Source organism: Ambystoma mexicanum, chromosome 8, assembly GCF_040938575.1.
Source record: "Ambystoma mexicanum isolate Mex_15411 chromosome 8, UKY_AmexF1_1, whole genome shotgun sequence".
NCBI classification, from domain to species: Eukaryota; Metazoa; Chordata; class Amphibia; order Caudata; family Ambystomatidae; genus Ambystoma; species Ambystoma mexicanum.
This window is the reverse complement of record NC_090929.1, coordinates 1,383,188,080-1,383,207,136: the sequence shown is the minus strand read 5'-3', so window position 1 is coordinate 1,383,207,136 and position 19,057 is coordinate 1,383,188,080. Positions and strand designations below refer to the sequence as shown.

Below are 19,057 nucleotides of genomic sequence, written 5' to 3'. Positions count from 1 at the left end.
CTTGTAATCGTTGATTACGCTACCAGATACCCAGAGGCGCCCCCCATGCAGAACAACACATTTTAAAGCATCTGTTGCCATATTTTTCCAGGGTTAGTTTCCCTGAGGAAATTCTAATGGATCAGGGATACAATTTTGTGAACAAACTCATGGGTGAAGTCAAGGATTGCTCCTTATTCCCACCTTAAGAACCTCAGTTTACCACCCCCAAAAAGACAGATTGGTAGAAAGATTAAACACAACACCCCAGATGATTCTAAGAAAGTTGGCACACAAGGACAGGAAAGACTGGGAGCGGATAATTCTCTGGGCCCTATTTGCAGTAAGAAAGACCCCCTTAGGCATCCACCGGATTCTCTCCTTTCTAACTACTATATGGTAAAGAACCAAGAGATTTCCTAGACATGCTCTCAGAGACCTGGGAAGAAAGAGAAGAAGTGCCTAGTCCCCTCCTACAAACAGCTACCCGATTTCAAGAGCATATGAAACTTGTTAGAAATCTAGTCTATACTCACATGGAAAAAGCCCAAGCAGAGCAAAATTCCACCTACGACAAGGAGGTAAACTTAAGATCTTTTACAATCGGACAAAAGGTATTAGTCCTCTTACCTACCTCTGAAAATAAACTTGTCTCAAAGTGGGATGGGCCATATAAAGTACTTGAGCAAACGGGGACCTTTACCTATAAGATAGCCCAACCTGACAGGAAACAAAAGACCCACCTCTACCATGTAAATCTTGTAAGTAATAAAGTGGAAAGAAAATTCTTCCGCAGCCACTGCCTCGATACTGTCTTGTTTGGTACCAAAGGAAATAGCTAATTTTGAATAAATTCTCCAAGAGCTATCTACTCAACAATAAGAAGACTTAAAAGATTGAGTCACAACATTCCCCAATGTATTCTGCGAGAAACCAGGGAGAGTGCACAGCACCTTCATCATTATATCAGAACTCCAAAGGGAAAAGTCGTGCATTTGAAACCATATAGACTCCCGGAAGCCCATAGACAGATAGTGGTTGAGGAAGTGAAAAAAATGCTAATGGCAAATATTATCAAACCCTCTTCAAGCCCATGACAGACAAATTAAAGAACGCAGAACCTCAGAAACTTCATTGGACTGACAAGGACAATGCATGTTATGACAGCTTAAAACAAACCCTGTACCAGAACCCGATCCTAAAGATAGCAGATTTTTCAAAAGAGTTTGTGTTACAAACCAACACCTCTCTTACAGGGTTAGGAGCAGTTTTGTCAAGTTTGTGATGGATTAGAACACCCTATCCTATTCACTAGTCGAAAACTCTTCCCACGTGAAAAAACCCACCTTGTGTTAGAATTAGAGGCCCTTGCCATCAAATGGGCCATCACCCACCTAATACACTCGTCACAGATCATTTTCCATCAGTGTGGATAAGCCAACAAAAGGACTCTAACCCTCGAGTCATGTGATGGTTCCTAGACCTCCAACCCTACTATTTCCCTATGGAGCACTGAAAAGGTAAAGACCAGGGGAATGTCGATTTCCTTTCTTTGTTTCCCTGTGAAACAGATGTGACTACATCGCATAGGGGGGAAGGGCATGTGAGAAACCGGAAGGTGTCTCACCCACTCGTCCCCGGGGATCTGTCATCCAGGTGGCCAGGACATGGCCATTGCTTTTGGATCCAGTTCCTGGGCGTGGACCTGTGCGGGAGGATCACCTGGGTGAGGGGTCTTCGGGGAGTGGGAGTGGGATGCCGGATGGCGAGATGCAGTATCCCCTTCCCTATAACACCTTTACACCATCCTACCAGGTTGGATATTTAGGAACTCTAATCCCCGCTCCCCTTTACAACATAAACACTTTCACACAGAAAGCCTGCTATGAGAGAAAACAGACTAACACCCGAGCAGTATACCTGATGTGGCCCAATAAAATAGTCAGGCGAGGTCAGGCAATTATCCAGCCTGGTTTTTGGCATAGATTCACATGCTCATGAATATTCCCCGTCGTCAGGTTGGGCATCCTCGGTAAAAGAAAAAACAGTTTCACTTTCACTTTAAAACTGTGTTTCTTCTCTAAACAAATCGCTGTCCTCTGGGTCATACTGCCCCCATCCAATGACAGTCCTCTCCCTAAGCCCCTCCTCTGGCAGCCATCTTCAGATATGGTAAGCACTTAAAGTGGCAGTATGACCAAGAAGGAGGGAGGGTTCGTATGTGAATCCATGCTAGCCCCATGCTGGAGAATAATAGTTTCAGGTAAGTTACTTAAACCTTCCCCAGCATGGGGTCTGGCATGCAATTACATGCTCATGAATAATGAATACATAGCAGTACAGCATTACACAACTACGGGAGGTGGCAAGGCTCAACAGAAGTAATTAACTCTTATCTCTGGAACAGCCTCACCACAAGTGAACAGGTAGCGTAGCACTGCTTTGCCGATTCTGGACTCCTCCCTGGAATCCCTGCCAACACAGTAGAACTTCGTGAAGGTGTGCATGGACCTCCATGTAGCAGCCCTGCAGATGTTCAACAGAGGCGCACCAGACAGGCACACCGTCGTTGCAGCGATCACTCCGTTGGAGTGGGCTCTCGGACGGCCGGTTTGCCGACTGATGCCAGTGCATGATGTAGCCCTAGAGCCACCTTGAAATGTAAGCCTTGGACAAGGCCTTCCCATGGTTCACAGGACCAAAGTTAACGAACAGTTGTGAAGTCTTCCGAAAACTCTTTTTGCGTGTCACATAGAACTTCAGAGGACGAGCAACGTCCTGCGAGTGCAAGGCACTTTCCACCGGCGACAAAGATTTTGGGAAGAAAATGGGTAACACCAAAGGCTCGTTTAGGAGGAATTCCCACAGAACCTTCAGCATGTAAGGGTTGTGTATGCAGTCCCACCCTTGACTCGTGGAAAGTCAGGTACGGTTGCTTGCAGGGTAAGTCCTGGATCTCACCTAAATGTCTGCCAGAGGCGACGGCTAGAAGGAAAGCCGTCTTCCACAAGCGAAACGTGAGTGGGCCCTGATGCATAGGCTTGAAGCGTGCCCCCATGACCCTCATCAGGACCACGTTGAGTTCCCACGCTGTGGCAGGAGCCTTCACCGGCGGGAAAGATTGGAAAAGTCCTTTGAGAAACTCTTGATGAGTCTGTGGGACCAAAGCGAGGAACTTCCTGGGGATCCGGTATAGCGGGAGATAGCTGCCAGATGCACCTTGATGTAGGCGTGCGCCAGCCCAGTATTTGCCAAGGATAGCAAATATGGGAGTATCTGTGGGCCGTGACCCTTAGAGGGGTAATCTTCTGTGACGACACCATGTAGCAAAACGCTTCCACTTATGGTGTAGCACTTTAAGGTTGACAACGCAGTGGCAACTCATAAACTCCAAATTCTAAGGCTGCAGGAGCCAAGTCCTCAGGTTCAAAAAACCTGGGTCGTGATGAAGGCTTGCGTCTCCCTCTATGGTGAGAAGATCCGAAACCACCAGCAACTTGACTGGAGGCGACACTGACAAACAGAGAAGGTGTTACGCTCACCTGGCTCCCACAGAGGCGTCGATCTGTACTGGACTGCTGCGGTCTCCCCCAATGTGACGCGTAGGGCCGAGATGACGGACTGGACTGGCCCACCTAGCTTAGTTTGCTTGGCCCGTAGGAATATTCTTCTGCAAGTGGAGAAAGGGAATTAACCACCTGTGGAGTTGAGTGTAAATCCCCCCACCCCGCTGTTCTCCCCACTGATCACCTTGGATGTTCCCTCTTATAGTCTCACCTGATGATTTGAAAAGATGAGCTCTCCATCCTGCAATGAGCGCAGGGGCACGTAGATAACCAGTTGCTTCACTGGCTCGAAGGAATTGGTGAGTTCCAGGACAATATTGACTCTGATATTCCCGGCATAACGCCGTAAGTATGTAGTTCGTAAGAGTTCAAATGCCTGACTTTCACTCTTGTCCGATTCATTGCAGGTTGCAGCTTGAGAGTATTGAAGAGTTCCTCGTGGCAACCGGTAATGTTCTGGGAAGGATTTGTATTATTCAACACAGTTCGATAAAATAATGTCCTATGTAACCTGTTGCTTTCTCCCTTATTCAGGCGCTGAGAGAAAGTATGAAGTCTCGGGGAATAATGCCTCTGGCGGTAAAATCAGGTAAGTCTTTTGTGGTGAGGAGGGTTCCCCTTGTTAGTCCCTTGTTTCACCTTGCTGTCCTTTTGTTTCCCCTAAGGGGCCGGGGTTCGGCTAAGATGCAGTGGAAGCTGCCCCGACCCCTGAAGAAGAATAATACCCCTGGTGGTAAAATCAGGTAAGTCTATGGGGGGTATTCCTCTGTGTATTCCCTTGGCTCACTTTGCTGTTCTTGTCTTCTCCTTGGGTGCCTGAATGCGGCGGTAACATGCAGGAGGATGCAGTGAAATGTGAAGATGCTGCGAAGGCCGGTGAGTTCAGCGCGGCGCTGTAGCAGGCGAGGCGACGTGCATAAAATAACTTCTTTCTTCCAGCTCGAAGGCGCGATGGATCGGGAATTCAGGTAAGGATCAAAGGTATTGCTCTTGTTCTAACCTTTTCTCCTTCTTTCTCCCTTTTTCTAGGAGCTCCAAACTCGAGGCGGGCGTGGCAGAAGACTGGATGCAGACTTGCAGGCACTGTGAGCGTTACGCTGCTGGATGCAGAATAACACGAAGCGTGTGCTGCTCTTCGGGTGTGGTTTAAATAGCCACCAAAGTAGTCCCAGGTAAGTATTCCTCCCCAGCCCCACCCGAGTAAAAAAAATAGTCCCTAGGTAAAATAGTCCCTTCCAAGCCTCGTTTGGCTTGGAGCTCTTGTAGCATGGTCTGCATCAGGTAAGTTTGCAGCATGGTCTGCATCAGATAAGTTTTAATCCATGAGCCTGGCGCCTATGGCGCCAGGACTGACTCTCCATATGAGCCTGGAACCATAGGCGCCAGGACTGCACCCAAATAGCCCCTAGCGGGGGTTGTTGGGCTTGCTTGGGGTAACTTGATGCCTGCTTCCGGGGTTGCTGGACTTGGTCTGGGTCCACGGGGGTAGGCATCATGACAGAAGGTCCAGATACAAAATCTGCCTCGGCCACACCGGGGCAATGAGAATCATCTTGTATTGACACTGTCAGAGTGTGTTTATGACTCATAGCAGGAGCGGGAACAGAGGAAACGCGTACAGAAACAGCCCTGCCCATGTGAAGGAAGGCTGGTGGAAGCTGCTGGCAAACATCTGGCATTTGGAGTTCACCGCCATCGCAAACAGATCGATGTGGGGTCTTCCCCATTTGACGAACAGGTGGTCCACCTGATCCTGACGAAGCTCCTACTCGTGGCAGATGCACAGTACCCTGCTGAGGGAGTCTGCAATGGTGTTCTTGACTCCTGCCAGGTGAAGAGGGACAAGGAACATCCCAGTGCCACAAGTCCTGCACTTCCTTGGAGAGCGCTGTGGATCGAGAACCCCCCTGAGTCCAAGCTGAGCTTTTAACTTTGTGAACTATCCAATTGTGATACACATATGCTGTTTAATCAACTGTGCAGTTAAAAAGAAACATTATGATCCTTACCCACTACCCTCTCCTGTCCCTTCCATTCCTCAAAAAAACTATATAAAACTACTATCATCACATTTACTAGTGGGTCATGACATATCTCTCGCTTCTAAGTACTGTAATAATAAGTGTTATATTAATAAGAAATATAATCCCCAAAGCCAATGCATTAACAAATCCTGTGCTGCGCACATTGAAGTGGAAATGGCTGGTAAGAGAGCTCAGCTGGTTAACAGCTCGCTGGTGTAATCTATGTATGATTTGCAAGTCACAGATTTGAATTCTAGCAAGGTCTACTCAACCTTTTATCTTTCTGAGGTTGACAAATGAGTATTCATTTCAGTTGCCGGGTAATCATAATTTTATATGAGAGTTTTATGTAAAGTGCTTTGCGAAAGTGCTACATGAGTGATGGATTATTAATAATGCCTACAGTTGGTATCAATCAGTCCTCCAAGCATAGTCTCAGAATATTGTCATAGTCTTAAATGAGTGTTGTTTTAAGTGTGACTTATGTGACCTTGTCCACACAAGGTGTTCGGTCACGCTCCAGTGAATCAGCAATTATTCTCCTGTGTCAGTGGTTCTGACGTTGGTGCAGGAGTTTTTTTTTCGCCTTGCTAGTTTTTCCTCCACGTTTGGAGTCTTCTCTGAAGGCCCCTTTCAAGGAGGAGTGGCCATATCGCATCTGTTCCTGATTACATTTATCAGGCGTCCAAGTAAAACCTCCAATCAACAAAACAGAATTGTGGTGCTTCTTGGCAGACTAGGTATCACATAGTGATCAGCAAATCAGAAGAAATCTGCAAGGAAAGTCTTCCAGCTGAGAACAATGGGGTTGCAATCCTGGCCTTCAAGCTGGAAACAGAGCATGCAAGCCAGGCTTCAGACTTTGCAAATCGAGACTCTGGCTGGAAAGGAGTGCCTCTCCTAATTTGGAAACAAAGTAGAATAGGCAAACTAACGGTGTCCAGATCTTGTTCAAAGGCACAACGTTCCCAAACAATTTGTCAGATCAGAGAAGCATGCTGAGAAGTACGATGAGATGTACTAGGAATCCTGCATGGTGCAGGAGCATGAAAGAATGAAAGTAGAAACAAGCACAGCCCTTGCACAGGTAGATTTGACCGGGGCAGGGACCACATTCTGGCACTGCAAGATCTGGAACCAGATTTCGGGATGGAGTTAATTTCAACATTTATAGTGGTGGTTTGTGGATCTTTGTGGATTGGCATCGGGCTACCTGAACATTTCAGCCTAACCAGTTGTAACTGAAATCCACAGGCCATTCGGGAGCATGGTGCTGGCAAGATGACTGGATCTTCTCTCACTCATTGGGCCAATGGGTGCCACCGGCAATAGCACTAAGAGACCACATATGATGATAGTGCTTGTCAAAACTTGGCACATGACATGACATAACATAGCATTTGAGCCTGCGCTTGAGATAACGATAGCAGCAACTTAAAGTGTGAGGGCTGTACTTTACACGTGGTAACTATATCTTGCATAAAGCATTAACTGGGGCATTTGAGGCTGCACTTGATATATTGAGGCAGCAGAAAGATATGAGGTAGAACATTTTATTTGGCAAGTATGCCATGAATAGGAGACAACTCATTACCTACCATGGGTGTCATTACTCGGGTATTGGGAGGCTGTGCTTGCATAGGATCTCAGCTTTTGCGTGTGTTATGATGCCTCTTTAAAGCAAACCCGTCTGCGTCAACACGCAAAAATGATGCAATTCAAAACCCAAATTATATGGCTTTACTAATGCTTATTTTGTTTAATATTTATCTCCCTCTCTCATTGGCTCTTTTTAATCCCTTTTGGTACTCTCACGTGTCACCATGTGACTGGCAGAACAGTTAAAAAAATATATATATTAGTGAGGGATATCCTGAAAATCCGACATGTTTCCGGCCCTCGAGGCCGGGAGTTGGACAGCCCTCTACACTGTTAAAGATGGCTTTAAACGGGTTTGTTATCCAGTCATTGCACCTCTACTGTTCAGACAGTTCCCAATACATTGAATGCCTAAATGGGTCCCCTTTCTGCTTTACTGGGTTAAGATTCTCAGTCTCCACAGATTTTGTGGGTTTTTTGCTGGTGCTGTGCAGTTGTTTTGCTATTAAATGATGAAGCAGCTTTACTGAACCTCAGGGTTTTGGAGCATCGTAAGTATGGTGTAGGTATGGCGTACAGTCACTACTGTACTCAATTAGCTACCCCACCTGTCTTAATTACCTAATAACCTACTTCACGAGGCACCAAGCCTACCTATGCTTATCAGCATTTACCGCACTTGTACAAGGTAGCCATTTTGAAACTATCCTCAGTGTGTTACGTAACTGTACTTCGAATCCAGCCAATTGTGTTAGTCAGCCACACTTTGCATTTTGGGCAGCTATGGATGGTGTAGAATGGTGAAGATTAGCCATGCGTCGCACCTATGTAGAATTGTGAAGATTAGCATGCATCACATCTAGACGGAGTTGTGAAGATTAGCGATGCATTGCATCTGGACGGAGTTGTGGGGGTTACCCATGCGTCACACCGGGATAGTATTGTGAAGATTAGCATGCATCACATCTAGACAGAATTGTGAAGATTAAACTTGCAGCGCATCTAGACAGAATTGTGAAGATTATCCTTGCATCACACCTGGATGGAATTGTGGAGATTGCCATGCGTCGCATCTGGGTGTAATTGTGAAGATCGACATGTCACATCTTGATAGTGATGTCACCCTGCTAAAAGATACTCACCCCTCTGCATACACCTCTCAAACTCTAACTAAACCCAACCATCCCTCTAAAGCACAACAAACCGCACACATTGCACTACAACAAAACAAATCACACATAGTCTCGCACAACAGCACATGACGGCTACAATTGAAAAACGCACATAAGCTCAGCGAACGGTGTAAACTGACTGAAGCTGCCAACAACACATCACAGCTCTCTTGCTCTTTTCTCCTGCTCAGTCCTTCTTACTTACCCCCTGAACCTAGCCGTTTGCTTTGCATATCTGCCAAAGTGCCAGGGAACCAATCAGGTGGTGATAGTGTGCGGTATATAAATCCTTTAACATAACACACTATTTATGATCAAAGTTCTTTCTTAAGTATCTGCCAGGCCTTTGTCGATCAATTTATGAAATATTAATTTTATACCATCTGTTGCAAATTATGACACAATGTTTGTCAGGGCAGTTTTATAGAATACATATTGTTTAAAAACGTTTTATTTGCTTCTACTGTTGGCAAACTAAGATGTTGAGTACCTCAGAGTCTCAAAGGTCCCTGGCAACCCTGCCAGTCCTCTCTCGCACTTGCCTCAGAGCCCTGCACCCGCCTCACCCTCATTGCACTTGAGAATGACCCAATAGAGTGTCTCTCTCTGCACTTACCCAGTCTCCACCGACTGGGTGCACTTTGACCTTCCCTCTAACCATCCGTGCACTTGCACGATCCGAATGCAGTGTGCCTGAACATCGTCTGTCTGTTCTCCCCTGTCTTCACCCCTTAATTGCACTTGGTAAAACTGCAGAATCGTAGTCGGGCCTATTTGCTGTGTCTCAACTGTTAATTGTATTATATGTACTTGCTCTGCCTGTGCAGGCTATTATCGTCTCAGAATTTCAAGGACTCTTAACGACTGTTGTTTTTTCCCCCCATGTTCCCACCCTCCGTGAGTGCTTTGAAACGCTTGCCTTGTGTATAGGTGCTTTATAAATAGACATTACCATTACCAAACACTGCCAACACAAATAGTCAAATCAGCTAAAAAGGTATTCTGCCATGTACAGGTCTTTCCCAGAGTGATGTTATCTGTTTTGCCTATCATCAAATTTCCCACCCATCCCCTTTTTTTAAATCTTTGGTGGTCATTTACCTGTTTGCTATTGTAGGCAGACTTATTTTGCAGTGGGTGCTTCCTCAGATAAAAACAGGTGTTACATAGGACAATGAGGTCTAGAAAGTCAAGTGACCACATAGATCCGCACCTTTTGAGAATATTTTCCACAAGGGTTCCTCTTGGCAGTGGTGACTTAATTAAAGAAGTACATATTCTGCACAGACAACAGAGGGTTATGACATTACAGGTATGTTTATTCTCTTGTTTTGTTTCAACTTTGGAAGACTTATAATTTCTAAATGATTTGAATCCCCAAATTGAAATGGTTCACATTTTCACTTCCGTGGTCATTAGATCTGTGCCCATGCTTCCTCTTCAAGTATAAACATTATGTGACCTATTGTTTTTGGCACTACAAAGTTCACTAACAAACATGTTCACCCATTACTTGCAAATTCTTTTTCCAAATGGCTTGCATTTTAACAATGTGTTTTAATTTGTTTCTTCTTTTTATAGTTTTGGAATGGCATATGATTTCATTGACTCTGTTGGAAATGATGTGGATGTTGTTTCTGATTCTGAGGTATGTTTGTTTAAAGTAAAAAATATGTGACATTTTCACTCAAACAGGTTTTTTCATAATTTAGCTCTGAAATGTATTCTCCTTTGCCAGGGTACTGTGGTGGCAGTCAACTATGTATGTTCCATCTACCACAAGTGCTTCGGATAGTGAAAATGGTGGTCTGATTTTTCTTTCACAACTGATGATTTTGCTGGAAAATAGCAGAGCGGGGTTGTCGTAGGCAGCCAGGCCCAATTAATATAGCGTAGGTGAACATGCTAGTGGGACAAATGCAGGGAATATGGGTTTTAAAATAGAGCTTTGAGGGTAATAGTCAAGAGATTAGCAAAACTAGAGCTCTGCTCGAAATTGTAAATTGAAAACAACTGGTTGTGTCAATCATGTGCAAGTAAAAATGCAAAAAAAGTTACTGTTACAGTTACTAAACAGGGAGACGCCAATCTCCTATAATAGTGCCTTTGGAAACCATCTTGGATTTAAAGATAACAATAGCTTGATTTTCCTTGGTACCATTACTGTCTATTCCAGTATTCAGGCGGTAGCTTGACATTTTTGATGAAAACCTGTCAAGGTGCAAGTTATACATTGTCTGTTTTCATGCAGTTCAAGTTATTCAAAACTTCATTGAATTACTGTTTTGCTATTTGAGACACATGCAAGGGCCTCAGATTTGTGCTCCCTTTTACCCTGACCAAAAGCAAAAATGTGGACTCGGGAAGGCAATGAAGCACACATAGACTGCTGGTAGAAAAATAAAATAAATGAGTCATTATAGGCCCTTTATCCACACCCAATGAACAAACATATAGCTAACACGTAGAACATTTACAGAATTAGATATAAACAGGAATAAAGAACATCACCATAGGAGTGGTTGCAGAAGACGCCTTCATCTCAGCCTTCCAAACACTGCTAAGTCCCAAAAGTAGGCAGATAGATCACTTGTACTAACAGGCTCTGGAGCGGAGCGTCCTCCCTCTCAGCGAGACTTCATCACCTGGGGTCCAGTTCTATCTCCCCTCTCTGAGCAATATCTCGGCTCTTTATTGGGATAAATCCCTGCCCCTTCATGGTTGCATCTGCCCTGGGCCGAAGAGCAGATAGCAAGCATTGGGAGCACAGGGTGGAAAAATCCAGCTTCTCTCTCTCATTTCCGTTACCAGCACCCCTTATCGCTGCCCCTTCAGTGGACGAGACAACAAGCATTCCTTCCCGCTAGCTCATCTGCGATCATCCTGACCTTGCAACCATTTGCAGAATTCATGTTTACTTACTAAGGCCACAAAAACGTATGCTTTCATTGCTTTGATGGAAGTGAATGTCCAAAATGGCTGTGCACCGTTGCCATGTTTAGCTCAATTTTCGCACACGCACTACACTCCAGCCCTTGGACAATCAACTACCATAACCTAATGGATGAAAAGAAGGTTCCCTAAACCTACGAAACATACCCTATACATTTGGAATACATGAAATGCAACAACAACAACAAATCAAAAAACCCAAAACAACAAAAACCAAAATAAAAACAGAACGCAAAGCGTCTGCAATTCATGCAAACATCGGATCCCACCATCCCCGTCCTGGTCTTGAGTGCTTGAGAAATCAGATCCCTCAACCCACCAATATTCTTTTCGATGGATCAGAATGGCCCACCCAAGTTAAAACAACACATCCCTTCCACGGCATTGCATCCGAAATGATGCTTTAAAAACAAGTAATCAATTGCAGCTCTTTTCTGCAAAATAGCTTTTCTAAAATGTTTACTATCTAATAGCAGCTCAGTGAAAGCTTAAGAAGTTTAATTTAGCCCTTCAACTACTAAACAAGCTAATTTAATCTTGGTTTTGCATCCCCCAGCTGCTAAACCCCCAATCCCTATTATAGAAACGGCCAGAGCCAATACTTCGGCTTCAAATAACAAATGCACGTTAGAATAGGCGACAAGGCGGTATAGTGACTAGACCGCGTAGACCGTCGAATTGCTGGCTGCAAAGGAAACATCATTAGACTAAGGCGTGTTAAAGCACAGGGGCCATATAATATTAGCAGGACAATATGAATAGGTCCAGTTCCCACAAGAGAATAACCAACCCGTAGGAGGTTTCACATGATTCTGGTGGCTGGCAGTTAAAACAGTATAATTGCAAAGCATATGAGTCGATACTTCAGCACACGCACACTTGCTGGTCGAGCGCACAGGCTTTTTTCGAAATCTGTTCCTTCTCGATCATTGTTCAAATCCAATTGTTGACATTTACCTATATATTTTGGATCACAAGTCATTTGATAACAAACATCAGCCGGAGCAACATTATAAGTGACGCAACGTGTCATGTTCCTCCATTTGCGGTCCACATCCGCACAAAATTTGCAGTACTCATTAGTGGAAAAAGAACCACGTGCGTTGGATTCCTCCACTAATGAATCCTCATGCAACACCCCAAATAGATGTCGCAGCACAGGGGCAGGTGTTTGCACAGCTACTAAAGACGTGGAAATCCAATTTGAAGAATCATGACTATCTGTTAAACAGAAATTTGAGATGTTCAGTACCTGCTGAGCCAGAAAAATGAAAATATTTTCAGGTTGCTCGACAATGGCTTAATAGCCATGCTGCACAAAGGCCATAGAAACTGCAGAAAGGAGTAAGACATCATGCTTACGCCTAGGTCAATTCCGCCACAATGGAAGCATAATTTGGTGCAGCGGTTGTAGTAAACTCGTTGGTGGTCATCCAGAGATCTGGTTCCGGACCCTCCCGAACGGACTCCACACATCATCGCACATGCAATCAGCATACTCAGGATCTAAAAGAATCAAGTTTTAAATCAAGTTATTAGTGGAGTACATCTGTCAGCGGGAACATGAGTCAAAGCCCTTATCCTCACGGATTTTCACTACAGTGGGCAGTTCTCCCTTCTTCACCACAGACAATTTGACAGGTACCAAAATTAGTTGTCCTACCCTATCTCCTACATGAATGGACATCATATTTCCTCCACTATTCAACAATATTTCTTTTATTTCTCCTTGATAATCTGCATCCACAATCCCACCCAACACCTGAATACCCTTTAAGGCTACTCCAGATCGGGGGGCAATTAATCACATATGGTCAGAGGGAATCTGTACTCCAATCCCTGTATCAATCGCCGCAATTCCCCTGGGTTCCAATCGGATTTCTTCCCTTGCGTGCAAATCCACCCCAGCAAACTCAGGAGTGGCTGGATAAGGACCAAAAGCCCCAGGAGACATTTCCCAATACAACACAGTTTCCATAGCTCCGTTGGGTTTAATTTGTATGGCTGATGTTAACATGCGCATCTAAGGAGTCTCCCCGTTTGCAATGGGACGATTATTAAGGATCTGAACTGCCTCCAACACACGCTCACACCACCCCTTCAAGGTGCCATTGCCTGTTTTACACAACTGTTCTTTCAGCAATCCATTAATTCTCTCAATCAACCCCGAAACCTCAGGGTGGTATGGGACATAAAAGATCCATTCAATGCCTTTCTCCTGAACCAATTTTCCCTTAAAGTGTGACCCATTGTCACTCTGAATCTGTAAAGGTACTCCATAGTACACAGCCACTTGATCTAACAATGTAATCATATTCAATTGTGTGGCTCTTTTGCATGGCAACACCATTATGTAACCAGAAAACGTGTCCACAATAGTGCATGTATATGGAGATCCTCGACTAATAGCTAAAGGACTGATATAATCAATCTGCCAAATCTGTTCAGGTAATTTACCCCATTTCAATGTGCCTCGAATTACCTGAGGAATAGACCTCTGCTTCTGATGCTGACACACAGGGCATTGTAAAATCACTGTTGTCACAATCTCCAATGGAAGGCTAATTCCCCCATCTTGTGCCCCCCCGATAGTAGCATTTTCTCAGAGATGCCCACTTTTCTGGTGGGACCAGAAAATCCCTTCCAAATCATCTTCCCCGGTCCTCGCATCCATGACTGCAATTTTGGTATGCTCATCTGCAACAGATGAACATCTGTTCATGTTCAAACCGTGTTTGCTGTGCCTGACCCTGTCCTCCTGTCGTGCCTGACTCAGGCAAGGCGGGCGCGACGCGGCACGACAACGAGGCTCTACCTCGTTTCCCAGCAACGGCGTTGCCTTTTTGAATTTGGAACTTCCGCCGGCAGGCGGACACGCCGGCTGCAACAAAGGCCAGACTAAGGCCCTGTTGTGCCCCTGTTATGCGCATGGTTGCGCCATGTCATGCACCTACAACAGCACATAAGGTACGTGCCTCCAGTCTTGTCCCGCACTAGTGCGCCGGGATATAACTTACCTGGTCAGTATCATTATTCCCATGCAACATAGACAGAATGCACAACTCAACCCTATGCAACACTGATATCCGCAACCTCCCGAACTGACCAACAGTATCTAACCCTATGCCACGTGCCTAAATTAATGTTTTATTGCGACACGTACCTGAACAGCCTGACCAGTACCCACCATGATTGGGACTAGCCTATTTGCTAGCTACCACTCATTGCTCTGCCACTACACTTTACAAACATTGTAACTCTGTGAACATGTATATCACTATACTAAATGTGACCCTTTACTTGCTTGACCTGTATATTTGTTGACTACAATCCTTGCCGACTCTGGCTACACCATGTTGACAGGCATTGGAATTACAACTGTATTGTAACAAATGCATTGCATTGAATATATTCTTGTCCATGACCGTAGAGAATTACCGTATAGACTATAGCAATTTGCCTACCTCCATTTAAGGTATTATAGACCTCTGCGCCGTCTGGCTACTGATTAACTGGTTATTATTGTAACTGTTCCCCACCATATGAACGTGCTCCTCCCAACAGCCTAGGCCCCTGCCAGATTCTTCTGAGAGTAACTATGTTAACTTAGACCATTCTAGCCTTGTCACCTATATCCACCTAGTCCTGTTGTACCTACTGTTAGCCTGTGTTTTCAAGTCAGCACATAGCTAGTCTGCATTAATTGCATTAGTGCAAACCGCATGCCTGACCTTCCTGCAGCCTACCTCAGTATCAGGCCACCAAAGAGTTTCTGACATGTTAGAACTAATGATACCTATGCCTAGCACCCATAACTAGCATTTACGCAGTACCCTCTTATATAATGCAGATGTGACCACATAATAACCTAACATGTGCACTACCAAGACTCACCTTATATATACACTCTGTTCCCTACTTTGGGCTACTCTATTAACCACCACAATAATGGCCTACACTAACTCCACACCTTGCAATCTGCAGGAGAGAAACACTCGACTCAGCGCTAGGCTGCCACGACTTTATGATCTCAAAAACAAAAGAACTAGACCATTGGTCTGCACACCCACTCTAACAGCCACTGACCCTAACTCATCTGCCGCAGCTGTTGAAAGACCTCCAAAAACGCAGATTTACTCTCCTCACAACCAAAAGAGATCTAAGCACCTCAAACTAAGACCTATCCAAGAAAGAAATATAAATACTACCCTTTCAGGAGCCCTTATCAATGCGAGGTCCCTCATAGCACATAATACGGAAATTGCCGACATGGACAATGGGCTATGGACAATCTAGACTTTTTGGCTGTCTCTGAGACCTGGCTCCACGATGCTGCAGGTCCCGCACTTATGATTGCCACACCAAACAACTACAATATACTCGGAGTCGATAGGCCCAACTCTAGAGGAGGCGGCCTGGCCATCATTGCTAAAACTAAGTTAGCATTAAGACTTACTCCACCACAAGCTATCAAATCTTGTGAACTACTATCAGCTAAACTACCCATTTCTACTAATAGTACACTAACTATTCTCCTTGTGTACAGACCACCAGGCCTTCTAGGTAATTCTGATGAAGACCTCTCCAGCCTCCTCACTAACAACATTAAAGATTCCACCCAGCTCCTTTTACTAGGGGATTTTAACTTGGGATTTAACGATGTTGAGGACAAACAGGCCCAATCTATCCAATCGATTTTAGTCGAACATGGCCTTACCCAAAAAGTCCTAGCTCCCACACATATAAAAGGACGCACATTAGACTGGATAGCTAACCTGAACTGTGCCACTACCATCGCTAATATTACCCCACAAACCTGGACCGACCACCACCTTATTTGCTTCTCATCCACTATAGAGCCTCTAAAATTAGATACTCGTGAAATAGTACCACCTCTGCTAACTAGAAGCAAAAAAGAAATTGCTGCTGAAAAACTACTCACTCTCCTCCTACCAGCTCTCACTGCTAGCGCTAACAACTCTGACCCAAACACGCTAGTTGAGACATTCAATAACACTATGTCCAAAGCCTTGGATAGTATTGCCCCAGTCAAACTACATAAAAGTAAACAAGAATCACACCTTAATTCATGGTTCACCCCCCATCTCAAAGAACTACGGATCCAAAAACGTAAACTCCAAGCAATCTGGAGGCACTCACCTTCGGCTGAGAATAAAACTCTACTTGCTAACCTTGCGAAAAGGAAAACCCGATTGCTCCCACTGATAATGTCCCCAAGGACAAACAATGGTGCAATGCCATCCAAAATGCCTTAGCAAATAAAATAACAACTCTACAGTCGAAAATTACAAAGAAGAAAGCCTCCTTGAGTTCCACAGGAACACATACCACCCCTCTGACAGATACACCAAGTACAGATACACCAAGTAGCAGCAAACCATTTAGGTTTACTAATATATGCATACTGGAAACTGAAAAGGTTATATCATCTCTGAAACCATCGAACTGCCAGGGCGACAGTTGCCCGGCACAAGCTATTAAGGACTCAACTAGAGATTTAGCGCCCTTCATCTCTAAGCTAATTAATGCCTCCTTTAAATCAAGTACTGTGCCCACTAACCTTAAAGAATCCTGGGTACTGCCTCTCCTCAAAAAACAGACCCTTGACCCGGCTATCCCAACTAATTATAGGCCCATTACTACAGTCCCTTTCCTCCTCAAAATCATTGATGGAGTAGCCTACCTCCAGATCCAAAACTATCTGGAGACGTCCCACCTACTAGGATCACGCCAATCTGGATTCAGACCACAACACAGTACTGAAACTGCCTTAATTGACCTCAAGACACAAATCGACGCGTTGAAGGATAAAGGTAAAACAGCTATGCTCCTCCTCCTCGACTTATCGGCAGCCTTCGACCTTGTAGACCATGCAGTGTTATGCAAGCATCTAGCGTCTGCCGCCCATTTCTCAAGTGAAGCTATAGCCTGGGTACAATCCTTCCTAGCTAACCGTACGATGAGTGTTCTCCCCCTTACCTTCAGCCGACCCAATACAAATCATGTTGGCGTCCCACAAGGTTCATGTGTCTTCCCCAACAATGTACAATATCTTCACTAAGCCACTCTTCGACAAACTTGACAGATTGGGGGTAACATAAACTAATTACGCGGACGACACGCAGATCCTCATACCACTATCTGGCAACTTTGTCAAAGACACGGCTCTAGTAAATAAGATCTATCTCATCATTTAGGCATGGATGGCCTTTCACGGCCTCTGCCTGAATGACGACAAAACCGAGATACTGATCCTGGGCTCTGACTCCAACCTTAAAAAACGTAGCCCCAGTTACACAGCCTATAACTGTAAATTGATCAGGGCCTGTAGACCCTACCTCTCTAAAACCAACTGTATCACATTAGCCAACGCTTTAATAATGTCTAAGTTGGACTATTGTAACGCCCCATATGCAGGTGCCAACAAAACTCTCATAAACAAAATGCAAATATTGCAGAACAATGTTCTTGGAGCAGCCTTGGACATACCCTGTAGAGAGCATATATCGAGCATATATCTGATATCAGGAAAGACCATCACTGGTTAAAAATTAGTGACAGAATTCTCCTCAAGACGGTATATCTCACAAAGAACTGAACAATACTGCGCCCCCATGGATTTCTGCTAGATTGACCAGAAAATCCTCCAGTCACCACACTAGAGCTTCTAACCATCTCTTACTAGAAACTCCCAGATTTAGACTAACAAAAGCAGGTGGAGTTAGCTTCCGTGCCAGAGCTGCTCGTGCCTGGAATGCACTTCCCACTGCATTGATAGCTGATCATCCCAACTCTAGATTCAGATGTAACGTGAAAAGCTGGCTCTGGATCAATGACGCCCATTAAGCTGTTGCCCTGCATTTGATCCTGGACTTCTGCATGTAACTTTCATGATTTTCCTGATCTTGTACTATAGACCATATCTCCTCTTTCTTTGTGATGTGATTTACCCATATCTTGTATATATGTACTGTAAATACTGTAATAATCATGTACTGCAACTAATGTATGTAACCAGGCTTAAATATTCTTGTTACTGCTGCGCCCGGCTACCCCAGGGTTTGGAGCGCATTATCAAATAATAAACTAAACTAAACAGAATTGAACCACCGATCTAGTGAGTCTGTCGCACAATGTGCGTCTACATGATATACATTTACAGCTGTATGCGCTACCATCTCAGCAATATCATGCCACAACTCTTTTCCCCATACCTCTTTGTTATGAATCTTCCATCCATTCTTCTGCCATGTAGGCAGCCAAACAGCCAGCCCATTTGCAACGGACCATGAGTCTGTGTAGATATAACAAAAACCATGCTGCTTTTGCTTCAAAGCCTGATAAATATAATTCCACAAACAGACTGCTTTTCCCTTTCCCAGAAGTGGTTAACACTTTCTGAAGTTTAGGATTGTATGCTATTGCTTTCCAATGTCGCTCAGTCCCTACATATTTGGCTGATCCATCTGTTAGCCAGGTATGTTCAACTTGTTCACTTATTAACTCTCCATACGGGATTCTCCATTTTACCGGGGACTCACTGATTTCTGTCCTCTCTGTACATTCCAATTCTATTAGCGGCACTCCTGCCACTTGTTCGTGTAATTTTGCAACTCCACGCTTTCCTGTTTTGGCATGGTCTTGGATGTACCACTCCCATTTAATAATGCCATCCTCTTGTGCATGTCCTATTCGATGTGTTTTAGGGGAGCTTAATACCCAAAGCATGATTGGGATTACTAGT

At 44.6% G+C, this 19,057-nt stretch overlaps 1 protein-coding gene across 1 annotated transcript in view; it reads left to right on the top strand.

The window, feature by feature from the left end:
- EDRF1 (erythroid differentiation regulatory factor 1) overlaps positions 1–19,057 on the top strand; it is a 1,702,580-nt gene that overhangs the window by 211,964 nt on the left and 1,471,559 nt on the right. Inside the window, exon 3 of the mRNA XM_069611509.1 lies at positions 9,922–9,988. Within this exon, the coding sequence (XP_069467610.1) occupies positions 9,922–9,988 (67 nt within the window). The remainder of the gene's footprint in view (positions 1–9,921; positions 9,989–19,057) is intronic.